At 50.7% G+C, this 21336-nt stretch overlaps 1 protein-coding gene across 2 annotated transcripts; it reads right to left on the bottom strand.

Annotated features, from left to right (window-relative positions):
* Positions 1–1715: 1715 nt before the first annotated feature.
* Ccn5 (cellular communication network factor 5) lies at positions 1716–13110 on the bottom strand. 2 transcript variants are annotated; one of them, XM_039104504.1, is made up of 5 exons: positions 12835–13110; positions 12533–12677; positions 8927–9143; positions 5364–5618; positions 1716–2655 (listed from the first exon to the last, which is right to left on the bottom strand). In XM_039104504.1, the coding sequence occupies exons 2-5, from the start codon at positions 12590–12592 to the stop codon at positions 2435–2437; spliced, it is 753 nt and encodes a 250-aa protein (XP_038960432.1). In that variant the 5' UTR covers positions 12593–12677; positions 12835–13110; the 3' UTR covers positions 1716–2434. The 2 variants fall into 2 exon arrangements, with proteins under 2 accessions (XP_038960432.1, NP_113778.2); NM_031590.2 differs by having other exon boundaries at positions 1719–2655; positions 12533–12625; positions 12835–13089.
* Positions 13111–21336: the final 8226 nt, after the last annotated feature.

Raw genomic sequence — 21336 nt, 5'->3', positions numbered from 1 at the left:
GGATCTCTCTCTGCCTTTCACCTAAGGAGCCCCGACTTCATTTTCCCCCTCAACATACATGACGATGGGGTGCCTCCCTCCCCCCAGTCCACAAAGACTCTGTGCTGGGAGCATCAGCCCTAGCTGACAGAGAAGTCTCCAGAGAGCACTGGGTCTATGACAGAACGTTCTCCTGCTGCTCCAACCCAGCGCTATGGAAGTGAGTGCAGACACTTTCTTTGGGTTCAGCCAGGCATACCCAGTTAGCTCCACTCTGGAGAGAAGGAGGTTAGAAGGTCAGAAAGTCAACTATAAGCCCAACACCATCTCTTCACACAGGGAGGGCTCCTGTCTTTGCCCTTCCTCATCCTGACTACAGAATCACGAGGCTGACCTTCCTCCCTGGTTGGTGACTCTCGGGGAGAGCAAGAGGCAGTCCTGCATCCTAAGGTTCCTTTCTGCCTTCAGGGACAGCTTTGGGTCTGTCAACCTGGTGCCTGCCACCAGGGGGCGGCTCTTACTTCCAGGTGTGGTGTTGATCTTGGTTCCCTAAAGGGTCTCTCAGATGGACTCAGTCCCTACAGTAAATGGTTCTTTTCTTTTCCTGTTGAGTGGGACAAGTTGGTCATTAAAGAGTGTCAGGCTTCAGGTGTACAAGGCGCAGGAACAGGAAAAAACTCACACCTGTGGAGATGGAAATCAGGTAGGACAGGGATCACCCGATCAGGGGAAGCAGGCTGGGAGAAGCCCAGAAGGACTGTTCTGAGGTGATGGGAACATTATATACTTGGATGGAGGTGCTGGTCACATGGGTACAGTTGGAAAGACTCAAGACAGAGTTTGTGCCTTGTGCATGGGTATGACTTACATACGTCTTAAAATTCCATAGGGAAAAAAATCAGCTCAAACACAGACCATTATTTTGTTTAGTTTTTGGGTTTTTTTTGTTTTTGTTTTTTGTTTTGTTTTTTGTTTTTTGTTTTTGTTTTCTTTTGTTTTTTTTGTTTTTTGTTTTTTTTTTTTGTTTTTGTTTTTTTTTTTTTTGTTTTTTTTGAGACACGATCTCATTGTATAGCTCTGGCTGGCCTGGAACCCAATAGGTAGACCAGGCAGTCCTCAAACTCACAGAGATCCATCCGTCTGCCTCTGCCTCAGAGTTCTGGGATTAAAGGCATGTGTCACCATGATAGCCAGAGACATCTCTCATGGCTCGGTTAGACCTTGATGATAATTCTAGTTTAAAAAAATATTTGTTGTTTGTGTGTGTGTTTGTGTGTATGTGTGTTCGTGTGTGCGTGCATGCGCGCACCCCCCATACACACGTGCGAATGTGCATGTTTCCATAAGCATGCGCACGTGGGCTGTAAGCATGGGCACGCGCATGCGCAGTGCTCAAGCACTGTTAACTTAGGAGCTGTCCACTGTGTTTATTGAGACAGGGAGTCCCACTGGCCTCGAATTTACCAACTAGGCTAGGCTGTTTGGCTATGGAACCTGAGAACCTTCCCGCCTCCAATTCCCCAGCATCACCACATCTAGTCTTTGTATATCGGATCCAGGGATTGATCACAGCTTCTCGTGCTACCCTGCCCAACACTTTACCAACCGAGCTGTCTCCCAAGCCGCAAAGTGGACGGTGGGAGAGGATGTAACATTTGTATCCAGGCAGGTTTTGCTTTGTTTTTGTTTTTGTTTTTTTTTTTTCTGCACAAAATAAAACACGACACCAAACAAAATTCCACGCTTGATTTGGGTGTTTATTCTAGGCTGGACTAGTCCTCCAGAGGAGAGTACTCTGCTGTCCCTTGTCTTTCTCATGCTGAAGAGAAAGGCCCTGGCCTACCAGAGGTGTGGAGCCTTCCTGTTTTGCGAGTGCTTAAGAGATGTGCATTCCTGAAAATACAAAGCTCAAGTTCCTGGACTTTGAGGAATTTCTTAAGGACAGTGTGATTCATCTCTTCATGTTCACAGAGAATTCTGCCCCTGAATACTTCCCGAGCAGGCAGGGTGTTCTCAGGTCAGGGAAGGTACACTTACGAGTTCATTCATCATCTTTGGGGACAAGCATACAGAAGTCCAAGAAGGGAATTGGAAGTTTCAGGCAATCTGCTGTCTGGTCCTAACATTGACCTTATCCCCAGCACGGTGGCCAGGTTTGCCCAGTATAGCCTAGGTTTAAAGGTCTTTTTGGTTGTCCTTTTTGTACAGGGATGTTTTGAGGAATGAGCCAGGAGAACCCAGAATCCCAGGCTGAACCAGAGAACTGGAGCTGGTCACCTGCTCCGCCTACCTCAGACAGAGCAGGGATTGCTCAGTGGCTCTACACAGTGAATCCAAGCAGGACAGTTAACTGCAGCCAAGAGCATGGAGAAGAGCATCTACCAGCAGTCCAGGGCCTGGTCCTAGGGTCATTTGCTGAGGATGGCAGGCCCTGTATCCGCATCCCCAGTTGGCCTTAGAAAGCACTGTTCCATGAGCTGTGGCTCCTGGCTGCCAGGCAGGGTCTGGGCAGACACAGGCGGCGTTGGATCTCCAGTTGGCAGAATCGGTTCTGGTTGGACACTCGGGTGGCTATGCCCAGCCCACAGGTGGTTGAGCAGGGGCCCCAGGCTGTGCTCCAATTTGGACAAGGAGCATCAGCAGAGGCAGGAGTGACAAGGGCAGAAAGTTGGTGTCCTGGGGGTTAGAAAGAAGAGAAGTTGAGGCTCAATCAGCTCGCCCGCCGGCCACTACAGGGAACCTGGCCAGGCTGTTTAGCCTCTGTGTCTTCCTAAGCTTTCTAACATTTGGGACTGGATAAGGCAATAGCTGAGGCTGTCTGAGCATAGTGCACCCTGCTGACATTGGTCCCAAAGCAACTAACGAAGGCCATCTTTCTTTTTTCCTTACCTCCCTACTCACTGAGACATGGTGTCTTACAGACACACTTGTGTGGCTTGGTACTGCAAGCCTGAAGGGCCCAAGACGGCAGGCTCACCATGGCCTGTCTCTTCCTCCCTGACTCTCCTTTTCTCTTATGATTGATGTCCTTCCCCCAACCCTGAGAGCTTTTGGGGGGGTTGCTACTGACATCTAGAGGGCAGGGGTAAGGCTGTCTTTCCACACCCCACTTCATACCCAAAAGCCCCCAACCGCAAAGAATGACTCAGTGCAACCCAAATGTCCCTGATTCTGATGCTGAGAAACACTGCCCTGCACACACAGCCTTCGTGTGTTTGTATGTTAGGGCAGGCGGTGTGAGGCTACTTGGGTCCCTGTATACATGGTGCAGTGTTTGCATGGACCTTACACGCACCCTCCTAGGAACACTGGTCACCTCACAGTCACTGAAGCTAGCTAAAATGGAAGTGTTCCTGGATAGTTCTGAAACCATTTCTGCTAAGGAACAGTCTGCACATGCTCAGTGCAGGCCAGGTTACAAAACTACTTTGTTGAGGTTTGCTCTGTTGCTATGTAGTGTAATGCTAAATTCTATACCTGAAGGCCTGGGCCTACAAGCGACTTCTCAAGTTTACAAGCGTTTGTTGAGTGATTTGTCCTGTTTGCAAGCTTTTATTGAGTGACTTCTCCTGTTTACAAGCCGTTGTTGTGCAAACCTTGCTCCTTGACTTAAAACTATTTGTTAAATAAAATTGGCTACAGCTAATTACTGGGGAGGATTAGAGGTAGGTGGGTTCGGAGTGACCTGGTTGGAGGAAGGGAAAAGAGGAGGAACAAGAGAGAAGGAGGAAGCCACCATGAGGGGAGAGGAACCATAAGCACATGGCCAGGAGAAACAGCAAGTATCTGGGACACACCGCTGGGAGGTAGCCAGGCCTGCAGTTAGAAGAGTAGATTAGGGGATGACCCCCAGTAATTGTCAAAACCAGACGAAATAGCCATGGTCTGTCTTGTTTACTTGTGAACTAGTCTGGAATAGCTTAAATTGTTTGCACTACCCTATTTTGGATGCACAGCTGGTTACAGAGGAATAGCTGCACGTGTGCTTGTTCACGGCCCTGTCCATGTGCACACAGGGGAGGCCAGACGGGAGGCAGGGTTTTTATGTTGCTTTTGAATACTCAAGCTGAGGGCTGGCAGCGTGGCTCAGTGGTAGAGCGTTTACCCAGGACATACAAAGGTCTAGGTTCAGTTCCAGGTACTGCTGGGGTAGGGGGATACAGAGGTGATTTGATGACTCTCCTATGTGCCTAACTTGATATATCATATTCCCTGGCAGGTACAAGGTTGGCCTTAGCACTTACACGATGCTAGTGTCGGGCCTTCTTACAATCCCTTTACTTGAACGAATTCATTTGGCCCTCTCCATGGCTCGGAAGGGTGAACGTTCTTATTAGTCCCCTCTTAGAGTTGGAGAAACCGAGGCCAGGAATCTCACCAGCCATGTCAGTCTCACATAGCAAGCATGGGTTTAGAAACACAGTGTCCCTAGCAAGCACAAGGCCCTGGGTTTGGTCCCCAGCTCAAAAAAAGGAAAAAAAAAAAAAGAAAAAAGAAAAAAAGAAAGAAAGAAAGACAGTGTCCATCTATGCTACCCGTGTCCTACCTCCGTGTGTGGGGGCATCCATGGAACCGGCCCTCACTTTCTGGTCCCTTCCTCAGTCAAATTCATGTGGTAAGAATAGTGTTTTTAAAGAAACAGGACAACAAAATCCCAGAGTTGAAAAGCTAATAAAAGGATGTAGCTGTCTTGCACGTCCCTCTGCCCCGCCCTGGGCTGTGCCTCAAACTCGAGTCTTGCCTGGTCTAGCTAGACTTTACGTAATCTTTTACCTATGGATTTTACCTAAATCCAAACAATCATGTGGTCACGATATTATAAATTATCCACATGGGTTTAAGTATCATAAATATATATTCTATACACATATTTTACATCGTATTATATATCCTAATTTATTATACATGCTCTTATAGCACTTGCACTGTATTTATACCACTGCTGTGAGATGCAAAAATCTCACTTAGGAAGGCTAACGCGCCTTCCTCCTCCTCCCCCTCCCCCACCCGACTCCACCACCTGAACTTGAACGCTTACGTTCTGAGATTTATTTACTTCTATTTTATGTGTGCATGTTTCGCCTCATGTATGCATGTACACCAGGTGCGTGCCCGGCACCCACAGTGGTCAGAAGAGGGCAGCAGATTCCCCTGGAGCTGAAGGTAGGGCTGGTTATGAGCCGCCATGTTGGTACTAAGGACCGAACCCGGATCCTCTGCAAGAACAGCAAGTGCTCTTAACTACTGAGCCACCTCTCAAGTCCCTTGAACTTAATTTTCGATGATTTCTTAGTTAAAATTATATCCCTAAGTGGTTGCCTTTTGGTTTGTCAGCTCTGTTTCTAGGAGCTGCTGCAGCTGAGGCCTTGGTGGCACTCACTCACCTTGCGCCGTGGAGCGCTGGATCGCCGGTGTCACTCCCTGGTCACATACCCACTCGGGGCAGCACCTTCCTGGCACCTGTATTCTCTTGGGGCGTGGGCAATCCCAGCTGGGCAGCCGCACATCCTCACTGCACAGCGGCAGGCAGGTGAAGCCACCGTCATCACAGCGGCACAGGACCCTGCAATTGGGTTTAAAGGTCTCTCCATCCAGGTACCTGCGGCCATTCACCTCACAGCTACCGTCATCCTCATCCACTGCACAGGGAGGAGAAAGAGGACCAGGACAGGGTCCTGAGGTCAGAACACAAGACGGGCACCCTGGGCCATCCCCGCTCCTCGCCACACCTCTGCTGCTCTGGCCGGCCTCCCTCTTCAGCAAGACAGAGAGGCATCCAGGAGCCTGGCTTGGGCTCCAGCTCTGTATTTTCTTAGCTACGGGCCAAGTAATTTCACTTTTTGCCTGTTTCTCCATGTAAGAAGTAGGATATGTTGGATTTAGTCCACAGCTAAGTGAAATTATGTGTGTAACGAATCTGACAAAATGAAACCTTGGCTAAGGGGTCATATGTAACTCGGTTGGTAGAGTGCTTGACTACAATGCTCAAGGCCCCTAAGCTCAATCTCCGGCATTGTATAAACTCTGTGGTAGCATGGGGCACTCCTGTAAGCCTAGCATTTGGGAAGTGGTAGCAAGAGATTCAGAGGTTCAAGGCCAGCGTGGGCTAGAGACCCTTTGAAGTTAGTAATGTTTAGTATTTAGCTGTGAAGCATACACTGGGACTGGGGGTTCATGTGGCAGACTCTTTGTCCTCTTCCTGTGTGACATCATCCCTGTCTGGTCAGGTTTAATTTTCTGGCTTTAGAGCTGTATATATTAGCTACTGAAATTCTCTGAGTGGCCCCATCACCACCAATGATAACAGCAGCTTGTGCCTTCAGGTTACACAGACCAGCACACAGGGCATCTAGCACAGGCCAGGCACATAGAAACACACAGTGATACCTTCAAGACGGGCCTTCATGCCACTGCCTGTCTGGAGGGAGAGCCCAGAGTACTCCTCCTGGCATCCCCTTATTCTCCAGAGAGGACTGTCACTGTCCCCACCGCCTCCAGATCACAACTCCTTGGACACAAAGACCTTCTGACCTGGGCCATGTTGTCAGTGGTTCCCTAGAAACCACACAGGCCACTGTGCCTGGATTCCTACCTGGCCTTGCCACTTCTGGGTTCATGCCACCACATCCATCACACACACACACACACACACACACACACACACACCTATCACACATACACTCACAAACACAGCTTATATACACATTTATCACACATACACACCCATCACAGATCACCACACACACATACATACACACACCCATCACACACACCCCCATCATACATACACTCACCCACACCCATCACACCCACACACTCATACACACACCCATCACACACACATATACACACACACTCACCACACACACATGCCCATCACACACATACATACACCCATCAAACACACACACATCTATCACACATACACTCACACACACAAGCATGCATGCACACACACCCATCACACACACACACACACACACCCATCACACATCCAGCCACACACACACACACACACACACACACACACACACACCCTGACTTCTGCCCCAGCTTTGGCCCCGTTGCCAGGATGAGCTAGCAAACAGAGAAGTGTTTAGGGAAGTCATCAGGAGGACGATAATTTTAGCAAGAGTTCCTGGCCCTTCACAGACTGGGAGCTGGCTGGGTGTAGGGTATGTGAGGCTGGGCAGTCAGTCCTTCAGCAGGGTAGCTTTGCTATGGGGGATACCTTGACGTTGTAAACCCCACGAACTGCCTCAGAATTCTACCCAGCTGGACCCATGCCCAGCAGCGAAAACTCTTGTTTCCCCCAAGCCTGCTTCCAGATCCGCTCTGCTGGCAACCTCCCCTTCCCACCCTTGATACCGGCCTTCATCTGAGGTCCTCAGCCTCCCCTGAGTACAAGCCATGGGCTTGCTATCTGGGGATCTCTAGGCCATGCCTTCCCTCCGGAAGTCAGTTGCTAGGCAGGAATCAGAGCTACCGTGGTTTTTTTTCCCTTCCACCACCTGGAAGCTCTGTGACCCACTTAAGTGATTTAACCCTCTCTGAGCTGAGCTCCCTCACCTGCAAAATAGGGGCTATGTGAGGATGTACCCCCACGTTAAGGATAAAGTGAAATGGGCCACTACAATGTTTTCTCGCAGGACTTAGGAAAGGGCTCCAGTGACTGCCAGCCCCATTTGTACCTCTGCTGGCATCCACGCAAAGCCACAAATATTTGCTGAGCACCTCCTGTGGCCTAGGCCATGTGCCAGGCAGTTGTAATATGTGGCTACGTGGGCAAACATCCTCCCCACTGGCAATCTCCAGCGGAAATAAACACAGCCAATGTGCCAAGGTTGTGTTGCCTGGTGATCTGGCCTAGTGGTCTAGTCCCGGCTGAGGGACTACGTCCCATGTGTGTGTCTAGGGATAGAAGGGGCATAGAGGAATGGCCAGTGCAAAGGCCCTGTGGTCCAGACCATGACTTGGGTGTTCAAGGCTAGTGTGGCTGGAGCAGAGAGCAGGAACAAGAAAGGGAAGGGATGAGGTCGTTTTTGTCAAAATGTGAAGCACACTTAGATGAAATAGACAAATTGTAAAAACAAAACAACTGAGCCATCTCTCTCAAAAATTTCAACTGGGGTAATTTTGCTTTTGGGCGCCCTTGGCAAGGTCATCACTGGTAGATGATCCTGGCACCTTGTAGGCAGAGCAGGTGCTGCTAAAGATCAGGACACAGAGAGTCTCCCAGCAACCGTGGCCCTGGTGCTGGGCACCAAGCCCTGCCCTAAAGTGTCAGAGGACACCCAGGCCTGAGAGAGTGGTGAGGAATGTCACTCCAATGCCACCTGAAAACAGCACGGTGTGGCGTGTGTGTGTGTGTGTGTGTGTGTGTGTGTGTGTGTGTGTGTGTGGTCACAAAAAGTAGCTTAAGGCTCCCAGCCCAGGTGGAGGAAGTGGACTGTTACTTAAATCTGATTGAAGATGGAACAGGCTGTAGGACATAGAGCTCGCCACCTAACACCTTCGAGCCCCAGTTTCCCTACTTGTAGAACTTGCACAACAGTACAAGTGCCCAGCACTGCTTGTGTCACACACCACGCCCCACATACACGCCCATACCCTTGCTCTCCACAGGGCTGTACATTTGCCTAGGGGCAGCCGTTTGTACAGCTCTGGAGCTGGCTATGATATGAGTGGGTGTGGATGGAAATCACCATAAGGACAGTGCCAGCAGAAGAGAGGCAAGAAACAGGGAGCGGGCCCTTGGGTCACTAATTGAGCTGAATAAACCTAGCGCCCAAAGTGAGGTGAAAGAGATACAAGGAGCAGGCTCCACTTTGACTCTGGATCCCGTGGCTTTAACACCCCTACACACACACACACACACACACACACACACACACACACGCGCGCACGCGCGCGAGTGCACACACACTGGTCTGGCAAACCTGCTTACAGAGACACACAGCCCCATGGCCGCCAGGGCCTGCCCCAGGCTGACAAACCAGGCCCTGGCTGGGGTCGCAGACATGCAGGTGGTCGCAGGACTCCCCCAGCCTCCGTGCACACACTTTACAGCAGCCACAGCCATCCAGCACCAGGGGTACCCCCTGTGGGCACTGGGGTGGTGTCCAAGGACAGGTACAGGGTGTCCGGCACAGCTGGGCACACACCTGAGGAGACAGAAACCTCACTCAGTTTTGATATCAGGGAAGGGATGGAGACTCTTACAACTGGTCACTTCAGACGGTGTGGGATCCTTAGATTGGCCTTGGCGTCAGACAGACTGGTCTTCAGCCTAACTGTCCCACGGTGCTCCTAAGAGGTGGCATGGCACTGACCTTGAGCAAGGACCCAGGTCAGAGTCTCAGTCTTAGGCTCTGCCTTACTGGCTGAGAGGCCTGAGAGTGCCTTGAGCTCTCTGAGCCTGGGTTTCCTCGTTTGTAAAATGGGGACAGGAAGTGATGTCACTAACCCTGGAGCGTAGGTAGGAGGTCATCTATATGGCTAGCTGTTTGTTTGTTTCTGGTGTACATGTGTATGTGTATGTGCAGGTGTTTATGTGTAAATATGAGGACATCCACATCAGGTGGAGGAAATTATCATTCTCTACCTTCTGTTTCTGACGCAGAGTGTCTCACCAAGCCTGACAATCACCAATCGGTTAGGCTGCCTGACCAGATGAACCTGAAGATCTGACCATTGCTGCCCACTCAGCTCTGGGGATACAGATGTGTCCCACTGTGCCCGGCTGCTACCCCTGGGTGCTGGGGCTCCATCTCAGGTCCCCAGACTTGCACTGTGAGCAGTTTACCCACCAAGCAGTCTCCTCACCCTTCCGAAAGCAGTTAACTCTGGTGGTCATCTTTGCTATGAGCTCACAGGACGGCTAGTGTAAAGGCCTGAGGTGATACACAGCGAAGGCAGCAGTCTGTGCACGTTCTTACCCCTCAGGCTAAGAAATCAAACCGAAAATACAACTTCCTGGTCTTGGCCCCGCCCAACATGTTTCCCAGCCTTAAGTGCACAATCAGATTAAGCCAAGAAAGGGCAATACAGATTCCCAGGCCTCCTCTGGGACTCACAGAACCAGAAGTTACAGAGGCAGGACCTGTGATCTATTTAAAAAGCTATCTAGAAGCTTCTAAGAAACATCTAGGTCCAGAAGCTTCTAAAACCCATGTATGCCCACAGCCCCTCTACCCCAGCCCACCCCAACTCTCCACCCCCATACCACACCACCTCACTCCCCCACCACCCTGCACAAATGGGAAAATTGACTCCTCAGGGGGGAAGTGATTGCCCGTAGTCAGATCTGGGAGCTGTGCCAAGGGCACCTCGCTGACGTGGACTCACAGCCCCAGAGGAGGACACTTCTGAAAAAGGCAGAAACTGAGCCAGAGGCTCGGAACCCATTCATTACAGGGCTTCATCCCAGCGCCACAACTGCGCCTCCCACCCAGAAGAGAAACACATGAATGAAGTACCAGAAGCCTTGAGCTCCCGAGAGGGTGGGGACCAAGAGGGAGGTTCCACTCAAGATGCTCCGGACTGCCTACCCCACCAGTGGACGATCAATCTTTAACAGGAGTAGAAGGTCTTATATGAAGGATTTGTCAGTTAAGAAAAGAAAACTAAAGACCCCAAACCTCTTGATGGGCCCAAGGAAACAGTGATCCGTTTACTGTAGCCCCCATCCTGTCACCCCTGGACCCAGAGTTCCCAAAACCTGCTTTTCAGGGCCCGCACTTCTCACTCTGGCCAGCAGGGGCCGCCCCAGAGTTGTGGCTTTTCCCTGACCAGTGAATGGTTCCCACCTAAAGCAGGGCACTCTGCAGTTGTCCCGAGAGCAAAGAGGCGGACTTCCAGAGTAGGGGTCTGACTCCCATGGCTGGGCAGAACTGGCTAAGCACAAAATACGCCTTTTATTGAGCCCTAGGCCTGCTGCAGGCTCTCGGTAGTGTCTGGCTTCTTCAGGTCCTGACTCTAGGAAAAGCCACTAATGATATCCTTACTCTGAGTGCTATGTGGACCAGTCTTCTGTTTAGCCCTCTCCTGTGGGGCGGCTTGTCCGATTTAAAGATATGAAATAACACTTAGAAGACTGGGGCAGAAGATTTTTGAAGTTAGCCTGAGCTACATAGTGAGTTCCAGGGCAGCCTGGACTACAGAGTGACATGTTGCTCCGAAATAAACTCCAAAACAACTGTTGTCTTCCAGGGGCTCCGTTAGCACCTGAACCTCTGCCTCGGCCTCTGTCTTTAGTTCAAGGACAGTGAGCAGGCATGGTAGGGGTTCTTGCTTTGGCTTCCCTCCTCTCCCATGCCTTTGCTAATCATCCTGCCCCCAAATCCAAGCTGCCTCCTTTGCCTTGGTCTCCCCAGACTAAGTAACTGGGACTCTGGTCCCTGTCAGCCCCCCGATCAACTTCGCTTGTCTGTTTCCAGGTTCCCAGTCCACAGCCAGGAGTTCACAGCCTGCCTGGAAGACCCAGAATTCCCTCCCCTGGAAAGGATGTGGCTTTATATCCTATCCATGACTACATCCCTAGGTTTCTGTGCCAGATGCCAATCAACTTCTGGAACCAGGGAAGAACGGCCTCACAAATGTCACTCCAGTGGCGAATCCAGGGCAGCTCTTCCTCAGCCTTTCAGACGCCCCCCCCCCCGCCAGAAGAGGGGGGAGGAGACTACCCACTCACCCCAGCATCTTGTTCTGCCCATCCCCTTTCATCAAGACTGAAAGCCAGTTGGTCCAGGGAGACCTCTTGGGGCCAGGGAGGGAGATGCTTATACCCACATTCCATTTAATGTGAGGCATTGCCCAGGTTAGGGTGGAGAGGCATAGACTAAGGTTTCTTCCAAACACACCTCTGTCTGCCCCAGCTCCTCCATGCAACTCTTCTTTGCTGTGTGGCTTTGGGTCAGTTGCTTACCCTTTCTGAGTCTCCTTTGACTAAGACAGAACACTTTCTTATGAGGCTGTTTTAAAGGTGAGGCAAATGGAACTGCTCACAAGCCAATTAAAAGGTGTCCTATGAGAACCAAGAGACAAGGACATTTGCCACAGAGGTATCTCCTGCTCTCTTTGATCAGGGCCAGAGGTCTCTGACTGCCTGAGGGCCAGCATACTGTACCCTCCTGGACTGTACTTTGCAATCAGACCCCAGCATCCGTCTCTGTCCTGGTTCAGAGCTACTCATGACTCACCTCTGATTTAGTTTCTATGAGGAGACTGCAGGGTCCCAATGTCCTCTTTTAGACACTCATCTAGGTTCAGGACCTGTGCTACCCTATGTGGAGCCGTTCTCCTCAATGGTCTCCTTGGAAGCCTCATGAACATTGTATCCATTCAACTGAAGCTGAGACTCAGAGAGGGAAGGACACTTGCCTGAGGTCACACAGCAGAACCTGCAAGCTCTCTGGGCCCAGAGAGGAAAGCAAGCCTGGACCCAGAAACCAGATTGCATCCAGTATAGGGTCTTCCAAGAGTCCTAAGTTGTGCCCGCATTAACTGTCCCACCACCCAGAGTTCTGCTGTCCTTAAGCCCAGGATGCCTTACCATTGAGAGAAGGCAGAGGAAGGAAGTGGCCAGAAGATGGATCAGTGGGCTGCCCCTCATGTCACCGTGTCCCTTGTGGAGCCAGCTTCAAACCTGGGAGGCAATACCTGAGTCTTTTTATGTTCTAGAAGGAATGAGGTCCCTTCTGGGTACATACAGAGAAAGAGAATAAGGCAGGCAGGCAGACAGAGACAGACAGACACAGTCACAGTCACACTCACACATAAACATTTATAGTCCTTATGCCTCTCCCCCATAGTCCCTACACCTCTCCCTGTAGTCCCAGGAATAAGCCCGATTACCTGAAGGTGAGGCCGTGGAGGCCACCACGAAGGTGTCTGACAGTGTGTGAAGCCCAAGCCACCACAAGTGCTAAGAGTTTAGGACAAGCTGACAGGAGCCTCTTAGCTCCTCAGTTCCCAGTAATAAAGACCTCCATTCCAAGCCACTGCCCAGCGGCTGCAGCCTTGCCAAGGCCCCTGTCCCACCCCAGGGTCCTCTGGAGATCAGAAGCGTCTGTCAGATGCTTTGCAGATCTGACCCACTGTGTCCTGAGCCCTGTTGCTCAGGCTCTGGGCAGCCCAGACCCAGCCTGCGGTTTCTGGCAAGGAGACTGGCAGCCACCCAGAGGTGGGTGTGCCCCTGAGCAGAGCTTCCCTGGCGGCCTGTCTGCTCTTGGCAACCAAGAGCCTCCCTAGCCTCTTGGGCTCTGAAGGTGGCCTAGTGTGGCCAAGCCTAAGCAGACTGATCCTACTGTGTGCTGGCACTTGCTGGACTCCGCTGATCTGATTTGAGCTAAATTGACTCTGTTGAACCCTATCAGTTTTAAGGGGCTCAGTAGGACTGAGCACAGACCTGGTGACGGAGCCTGGGGAATGGGGGCAACAATGGAAACCGTAATATGTAGTTGATATCTGTATGCAGGTGAGGGCGGGCACAAGATAAGGCAAGGCCTGTGATTGGGCAGTGAAAAACGTAAGGCAGAAGAGAGCTTTTGTAAGTCAGGAAGAGAGGAGAAAGAAAGGAGAAGAAACAAATGAAGGAAGAGGACTACCCAGGTCTGTGTGGCCTTCAAGGGCCACAGGTAGTTGTGAATATTTCACAAGGGGTCAATTTTTATAGGACGATTTGTCTTATCTGGGCAGGCAGTTTACATTCATATTAATTGGTTTAGAGTTTATTGTGTGGACGTCTTGTGGGGTGAGGATTTACTGGGATAAATCTGTTGCTAAATTACAAACTTACTGAGTTTTGATTTTAACAAGTTACTGGGAGTTGTGACTATAACCACAGGGGGCCGATGCTGGGAATGTGAGCAGAGTCCACAGCAAGGGAGCTGCAAGAGGGTAGCCTGTGATGGAGATCGTTGGAGATTAGGACTTTAGTGGTTGAGACGCTTTGCCCTTGAGGTGAAAGTGCACTGCAAATGCCTTGTGGCCCACTGGAGCCGGTGCTAGCATGGGATGGTAGGTTTATTATGATTATTATAATTGATAATATTTACCACTCAATAGTAATTAGCCCCCCCCCCCTTGCTCAGACTAAGGGTGGGATACAATGTCTGCAGGAGATGCCATTTCTGAAAGTTAACAAGGCTCTGCGGTAGAATGTTCCAGAGGGAACAGCATGTTCAAATGTCGAGAGGAAGGACCTCTCATAGCTGCCTGGCATACTCAGTGCAGAAGGTGGCTTCTTGGGCACTGGACTAGGCAGGACTATGCAGAGAATAAAACACAGGACTCACACCACCAACTGTATCCACTGGGTACAGGGGATGTCCCTTAGGTCCTATCCACAGATGTTGGGTAGAAGGACATGGGATTTGAAGGTCAAAGTGTAGAGATAATCTTCTGTGTTCTGTGTAGAAGCATCATCTGTCAATAAAAAACTGATTGGCCAATGAGCTGAGGCAGGAAATAGAAGGCGGGACATCTGGCAGAGGAGGGGTGGGTGGGATTCTGGGATAGAATCAGGCGGGAGGAAATTCATCCCGAATGTTGATGGAGACAGACGCCTGAAACTGAGTAGAGGTAAAAACAGGTTAACTGATTTGTGAGCTAGTGGGGCGGAGCCAAAGCTTTAGGCCTAGGCAGTTATTCAGAAACAATTCCTTCTCAGAGTCATTATTTCAGGAACTTAGGTGCAGATAGAAAAGTCTGCGGTCATACCAGGGTTACAGCTCAGTTGGTGGCGCTTGTGCCTGGCACGCACAAATCTCTCAGTTCCCCAGCATTGCGCAATAAACCGGTTGTTCTGGTTCGTGCCCACAACCCCAGCACTTGGGAGGTAGAGCTGGATATCAAAAGTCAAGGTTGTCCTTGGCTACACAGAGAGTTTGGGTCTAGAATGGCTACAAGAGAACCTACTTGAAGAAGAAGGGGGCGGGGAGACAGGAGCTGAGGTGCTTGGAGAAGGCTGTGGCTTCCAACACCTCCACCAGTTACAGTGCAACATACCTGTGAGCCCAGATTACAGAGGGCTAGCCTGGGCTACAAAGCAAGACCCTATCTCATAGTAAAAACAAGCGTGGAGTCTACATACTCCATCCGGGTCACACCCAGGCTATGCCTACTACTGCGGGTAGAAGATGAACGTCTATGTGACCTGCCTCAGTCGGGGCCTGAGAGAGAGATGGCGTGGCCACCTTGGGCGCTTGCTGTTCGTAGCTCCCTGTTTGGTCCTTTCTATGCTCGTTGAGACTAGGCTATGCCTCATGTAGGCAGATACCAGGGAGACTGGAAAGGCAGATTGCAGTCGTTTGGTTAGGTGGTGGGAGCAGAGGAGTGGCACACAGGACCCGAATTGGGCAGGCGTGGAACGAGAAGCAGCTGGGCTGTGTGGCTGGCATGCCGGGGTGGGCAGACAGCTGCTGGTATGCAGTTGGCTCTGAGCCAGGCTTGACACCCTGTCTTGATTGCTCTTCCACTCTGTGGCCTCACAGAAACTCTGTACCCTCTCTGGGTCTCAGATAGATGTGCACAATGTCCACGCCAAAAACCGTCTTTATTTCCTGTTGCCGTCTCCAAGACCTGAGTTTATGTAGGACAGTGATAGGCTCAGCAAGGCAAGGCCATGTGGCTAGCTTCCTGTTGTGAGCTGTGCAAAAGCGTCAAGTGCAAATCCTGAGACTGGTCCCTAGAGGAAAGGCCTTTCTTTTTGTCCCACGGACATTCCTTCTTTTCTTCCTCTGTTTCTGGTCAAAGGTGGGATGGTGATGTTCTTCAGTGGCCTTGTACCGTGGGGGTACCTGGAAGACAGATCTCATGCACAGGGGGAGGTAAAAATAAGGCTTTTTTTAAAAAGGAGCTTGGAGACAGGCAAGGGCACGCACACGTGTCATCCCTGTGCTTTTTTTTTAAATTTATTTAATACTTAATAATAATTCTTTGGTTTCCGGGCAAACATCCCCCTCCCCCCTCCCCTTCCTTATGGGTATTCCCCTCCCAACCCTCCCCCCATTGCCGCCCTCCCCCCAACAGTCTAGTTCACTGGGGGTTCAGTCTTAGCAGGACCCAGGGCTTCCCCTTCCACTGGTGCTCTTACTAGGATATTCATTGCTACCTATGAGGTCAGAGTCCAGGGTCAGTCCATGTATAGTCTTTAGGTAGTGGCTTAGTCCCTGGATCCCTGTGCTTTTAAGGCTGAGGCAGGAGGATAATGAGTTTAAGTTTAGCTTGGGTTAGTTACATAGAGAGACCCTGACTCATAGACAAGAGAGGATGGATCCCTTATGATGTGGAGAGCTACACATGTGTCCTGGATGCTCCTTATAGATTTAATTTACATAATTAAGGGGCAGTGGTATTTAGTGTGTGTGTGTGTGTGTGTGTGTGTGTGTGTGTGTGTGTACACTGCTGCTTTCTTCAGATACACCAGAAGAGGGCATCAGATCTCATTACAGATGGTTGTGAGCCACCATGTGGTCGTGAGAGTTGAACTCAGGACCTCTGGAAGAGCAGTCTGTGCTCCTAACCTCGGAGGCGTCTCTCTAGCCCCATAGCCACCGTTTTTAGTATGTATATAGTCTCATAGGCCCTGCTGTTTGAGCTGACATGAGTTTGGGTATTCCTGGAGTTACTGGTGATGTAAAAATACCATTTTTGCTGTTGTTGTTGTTGGTGGTGGTGACCACACATCCGGAAGCCATGCTGAATCCCATTTACTATTTTGTCTGTTGGTTGGTCTAACCTTGTCTCTCCCACTTCATGAATGGCATCTTTACTTGCCTTGCTGTCTGGCACCAGGCCTCAGGCCACAGCAGCAGTATCTGCTCTTCTTGCCTTTTCCTGGCCCTTCAGAACACAGACGCAGCTTTTGGTCATGAAAAGCTCTGTGAGATTAAGGTACTTCTTTTCCCTGAAGACTTGGGACCTCCTCCAAGAGCCGTCTCCTCCAGGCGTCATGAATACTGGGCTATTTTTTTCTCCTTGATCCTCTGAGGCAGATATGCTGGCGCGTTCTCTGTATGGTGTTTTCTCTCGGATAAACTTCCTGATAGTGAGGGAATGTGATGATTTTAACCTTGCCGGATTGAGCCAGTATTTTATTTAGTGTCTCCATCTGCTCATAAATGAAGTGGGCCTGTACCATTCTTTTATGTGTTGCCTTATCTCGCTCTTGTCACGGCGGACATTTATGAAATAGCTCCCTTGGCAGCTTCCCCTCTCCTTCCCCAGTCTCCCTTGTAACCTGTACAGCATAACAACCGTCTCCTGCAGTTCAGCAGGGCTTTGCCATCAGAGTCCCTGGGGCTGCTGATTTGAGACGGGGAAGGTCTTGACTGCCATCAGACTGGGAATCTGATGCCTCAGTTTCGATTCTCCGCTTGTCCTCGGGCCAAGCTTTCAGCATGTCAGTGTTTGTGTGCACGAGAGCAGACTTGCATGTGGGGAGGCCGCAGGTCAAGGTAGAGTTTCCTCCTCTGTGGCTCTCCACAGAGACAGGGTCTCTCTCTGAACATGGAGTTGCTGTTTCCCTAGGCTGGGACCCTCCTGTCTCTGCCTTCCAGTTCCGGCATTACAGGTGTGTCCTGCCATTTTCAGCATTTTTATATGAGGTTTGGGGATTCAAATTCAGGTCCTCGACCTTGGATCCACTACCCATAGAGTTATCACCTCCTCTTTAGTACTTTATACCTCCCTAAAATGCCTTGTTCCCAGGTTTTAGGCATTCAGATGCACAAGTACAGCACTGGTTCACCGTGGCCTTAAATTACTTAACTTCTAGGTCCAGGTCATTGCCACCATTTTGCTGTATATTTTATTTTACCTGGTGAGGGTGGTGCTGGGGATGGACCCCAGGGATGTGGGTAAGTGCTCTGCCCCTGAGACACACATTCCAGCCCCTCCTCTGCTTCGTAGCTCTGGTCAGCCTGCTCCAGCATGTGTGTCTGCTATTAATTTGGTCTTGTTTTTATGAATTCTTTTGATCTCTAGCTTGTTGATTTGTTCGCACACTCTCCCGCTGCACACAGCACTTTCTGTTTGGCCCTTTGATGCTGACTTTTTCTGCATCTTTCGCAAGGTCCTGTGGATCACAGAGGGGGCATGAGCTCCCACCCCTCAACTGGGGATTGCACCTCCAAAATGGATGCCCCCACAACCCTGCCTCTGCCGTGATAGGAGGGGGAGGTTGGGTCCCTCTGTGGCTTCCCTTCCACATGTTCTGAAGGCCAGGCAGGAATTCCCAGGTGCCGTGTGACAGGCCCCTAGGGACAGCTGTGGACTTGGATGGTTTACCAGTTGGCAGAAGGTTGAGCTGGCCAGGAGCCAGTAGGAGATGACACCCGCTCACAGAATGGCTGGAGTGTGGTGATCACAGCGCATACCTGTGACATAGTTCACATGCCCGTGTGAGCTGGGGTCTCAGAGAGAGGGGAAGGCATGAGGATGATGCCAAGTGTGATGCCCTCAGTGAGCTGAGGGTTATGGTGGCACATGACAGGGCTTTGGAAATTTGTATGAGGATTTACTCAAGGCATGCTGGGGAAAGCCTAGCATGTAAGTGTCTGAATGAGTCAGTGTGTGACCGGTCTTTGCTACTTTGTGGGAGTCTTATTTTCCCACCCTCTATCCTCCTCCCGATTTCACCTCCTATCACTAGATAGGAGAGAAAGAAGGAGAGAGGAGAGAGAGAGAGAGAGAGAGAGAGAGAGAGAGAGAGAGAGAGAGAGAGAGAGAGCCCTGAAACTAATTTATTTCCTTTTGTCTCTTCTTTGAACAAACCACACACACTCCCCCCAACAACCAACAACACTAACCTCATCTCAGTCCCTAGCGTTTAGATAACCTTTGAAAAGTTCCCAGAATTCCAAACATCACACAGTCACAGAAGCTATCTGCAGCTGGCAAAATCATGCTTCTGCTAGAGCGCAAGGCAAATCATAGTCAGCTGCTGCGTGCAGTCTGAAGTGGCCATAGATCCCCACACCTGGGATTCAAATGAAAGCACATTCTTATACTATTTCTGTGTTTTTAAAGAAACAAAAATTCCAGAACTCTCTCAGACGTCAGTGACCTGAAGAAGCCAGGCTCCAATCCCAGCTTTGTCGCTGTGCACCTTCGGCCAAATCCTTTGACTTTGTTGGCCTCAGTTTCTTTTTTCTTTTTTTCTTTTTTTGGCCTCAGTTTCTTAATCCATAAAATGGGTGAGAAGCAACTCTGTGTTTTCCAGAACCTCTAGCCCCCAGAGGTCTACATTTTATATTACCTGGAAATCACTTATTTCCAGAGGGACAGCTCTGACTCAGTGAGAGGCTTGGAGTAAGGACCTCAGCAGAGAACCATAGATAACTCAGAATTCAGGATACTGAGACCAATTGATCAGGACCAAACCAGGGGACTAAGTTATTCCTATCCCACCTGAGAGCCCCTGCCTTGGACAGAAGACCCCAGCTCCAAGGTCTTACTTCTCCATTAGGGTCCCTATAGGCGCCACTATCTGTCTAACACACCACTCAGATGTCCATTCTTCCGTTCATGTCTGTCTTACCCATTGTCCGCCTATTTGTACATTCGTCCATCCATTAACCCATCTGTCCATCTATCCATCCATCTTCCATGTATTCATTCTACAAACCCTGGCTGTACAGGCCATGCCTCGGTGTTAAAGAAGAAGGAACAACATGTCCCTGCCCACAGTGAGCTCATGGGGTCAGGGGTCAGAGACCAGCAGAATATTTCCACATAGTTAGTAGGGAACGCCGAGGAGAAAGAAAGAGAGGGAGGCCTGAGCCAGCCTCGGAGGATGAGACACTGAATTTGGAAACAAATGCAGGGGTCCTCTGGGTGATCTGAGCAGGGGCAGGAGGAAGCAGAGGCCTGGAGGTGTTGGGCTTGAATCTGGATGGAGCCATGATGTGGGGAGGGAGCTGAGGGGATCTGCAGTTGAGCAGGCAAGTGTCAACTGGCGAGCATGTTGGTAGCTGGGGTGGGAATGATGCCAAGGTCTTGGGTACACTGCAGGGCTGCTTGGAGAGGTAGAAAAGCCTTCTCCAGCAGGTGTCAGAACCCCACTCCTGTCCCTGCCTGAGTGATGTCAGGTGACTCTATGAAGCCCAGTCCCCAGGGATGACATCACAGGTTGTCTTTTTAGCCTCCCAAGACTCTTCTGGCTCCTGAGTCATATGTGGTCAGCAGACTGAGGACCATGTGAACACGTGGCCTGGCCTGCAGCTAATTGTTCCCATCCCTGCTGTGCTGGGGGGGAGCATTGGCTGGGGAGAGGGCAGGGCTTGGTTAGTAGCCGCCCCTGAGCGTTCTAGTCACGGGGTGGCTGAGTCATTGTCCCACTATCAGCTTGGGCTTTGGAGTTCCTGATTGGGGGATGGGAGATCCATTTTCCCTGCTCGTGGCTGCCTCCAGACAGCAAACTCTCCACTCAAAACATAGCCCTCAAAACTCCCAATGTTTAAAATGGCTTCGGATGCAGCAGGAAAAGGGGTCCTAAATGGAGCCATCCCTAAGACCCACCATGGAAGACTATATCTTGTTTCTCTGAGACATTCCCACATAGCCCAGGCTGGTCTCAAGCCTGCTATGTAGCTGAGGATGACCATGAACTTCTGCTCCTCCTGTCTCTAACCTCCAAGTGCTGGGATTACAGGATTGAGCGATCTCACCAAGTTTTTGCAGTGCTGGTAATTGAACCCACGGCTTCGTGTTTGCTACATAAGCATGATACCAACTAATCTACATCCCAGCCTGGAGAAGCCCTATTCATAAGAGTCCCACACCCTCATGCTCAGGAAGGCAGACAGAGGCCCAGAGGTGGAAACCACACAACTAGGGTTTGTTCCTGCTGATCTCTCCTGTGCTGGAGACACCCCGGGTAGCTAGGGCCAGCTCTGTAGGATCTTAGAGTCTGGGAGACTAGGAGTTTCTCCTGGGGTATATGCAGGCAGCTCTAAGGTCAGGTCTCCGTTGGGCAGCCACCCCATCCCCTGAGAAAGCGGCTGCAGGGAGCTGTGGGCAGGGGTGCACATTGCAAGAAAGTTAACTGTGACGTGTGTGCCCTAGGCAAACAACAACTGGCTCCTCCTCTGTGTAGAGGCTGAGAAAGCCCTGGACCAGGAGCCCCTAACTAGAAGGCTCAAGACCTACGTCATGCTCAGGGCTCAGAGGTGACGCTTGTCTGTCCATCCCAGAGCCAGAGGAAAAACATGGATGTGGGCTGATCTAGACAGTGCCCCCGAAAGAGCAACGAGTGACCTGAGGGCGTCAGTTTGTCCCCGTTTCTCCAGAGACTGAAAAGGCAAATAGTACCCTAGCCCACTGCTGTTGTGACTGGGGATGGGCGGTGGCCCC

Source organism: Rattus norvegicus, chromosome 3, assembly GCF_036323735.1.
Source record: "Rattus norvegicus strain BN/NHsdMcwi chromosome 3, GRCr8, whole genome shotgun sequence".
NCBI lineage: Eukaryota > Metazoa > Chordata > Mammalia > Rodentia > Muridae > Rattus > Rattus norvegicus.
This window is presented reverse-complemented; position numbering and strand designations above follow the sequence as displayed.

What these genes read in the sequence shown, in the direction of transcription:
- Ccn5 (XM_039104504.1), bottom strand. Translation starts at nt 12,592, where the DNA reads ATGAGGGGCAGCCCACTGATCCATCTTCTGGCCACTTCCTTCCTCTGC. An exon ending in TCCTCTGCCTTCTCTCAATG is followed by an intron (nt 9,144 to 12,532) that starts GTAAGGCATCCT and finishes CTGTCTCCTCAG; the next exon opens with GTGTGTGCCCAGCTGTGCCG. An exon ending in CCAGCGCTCCACGGCGCAAG is followed by an intron (nt 2,656 to 5,363) that starts GTGAGTGAGTGC and finishes TCTAACCCCCAG; the next exon opens with GACACCAACTTTCTGCCCTT.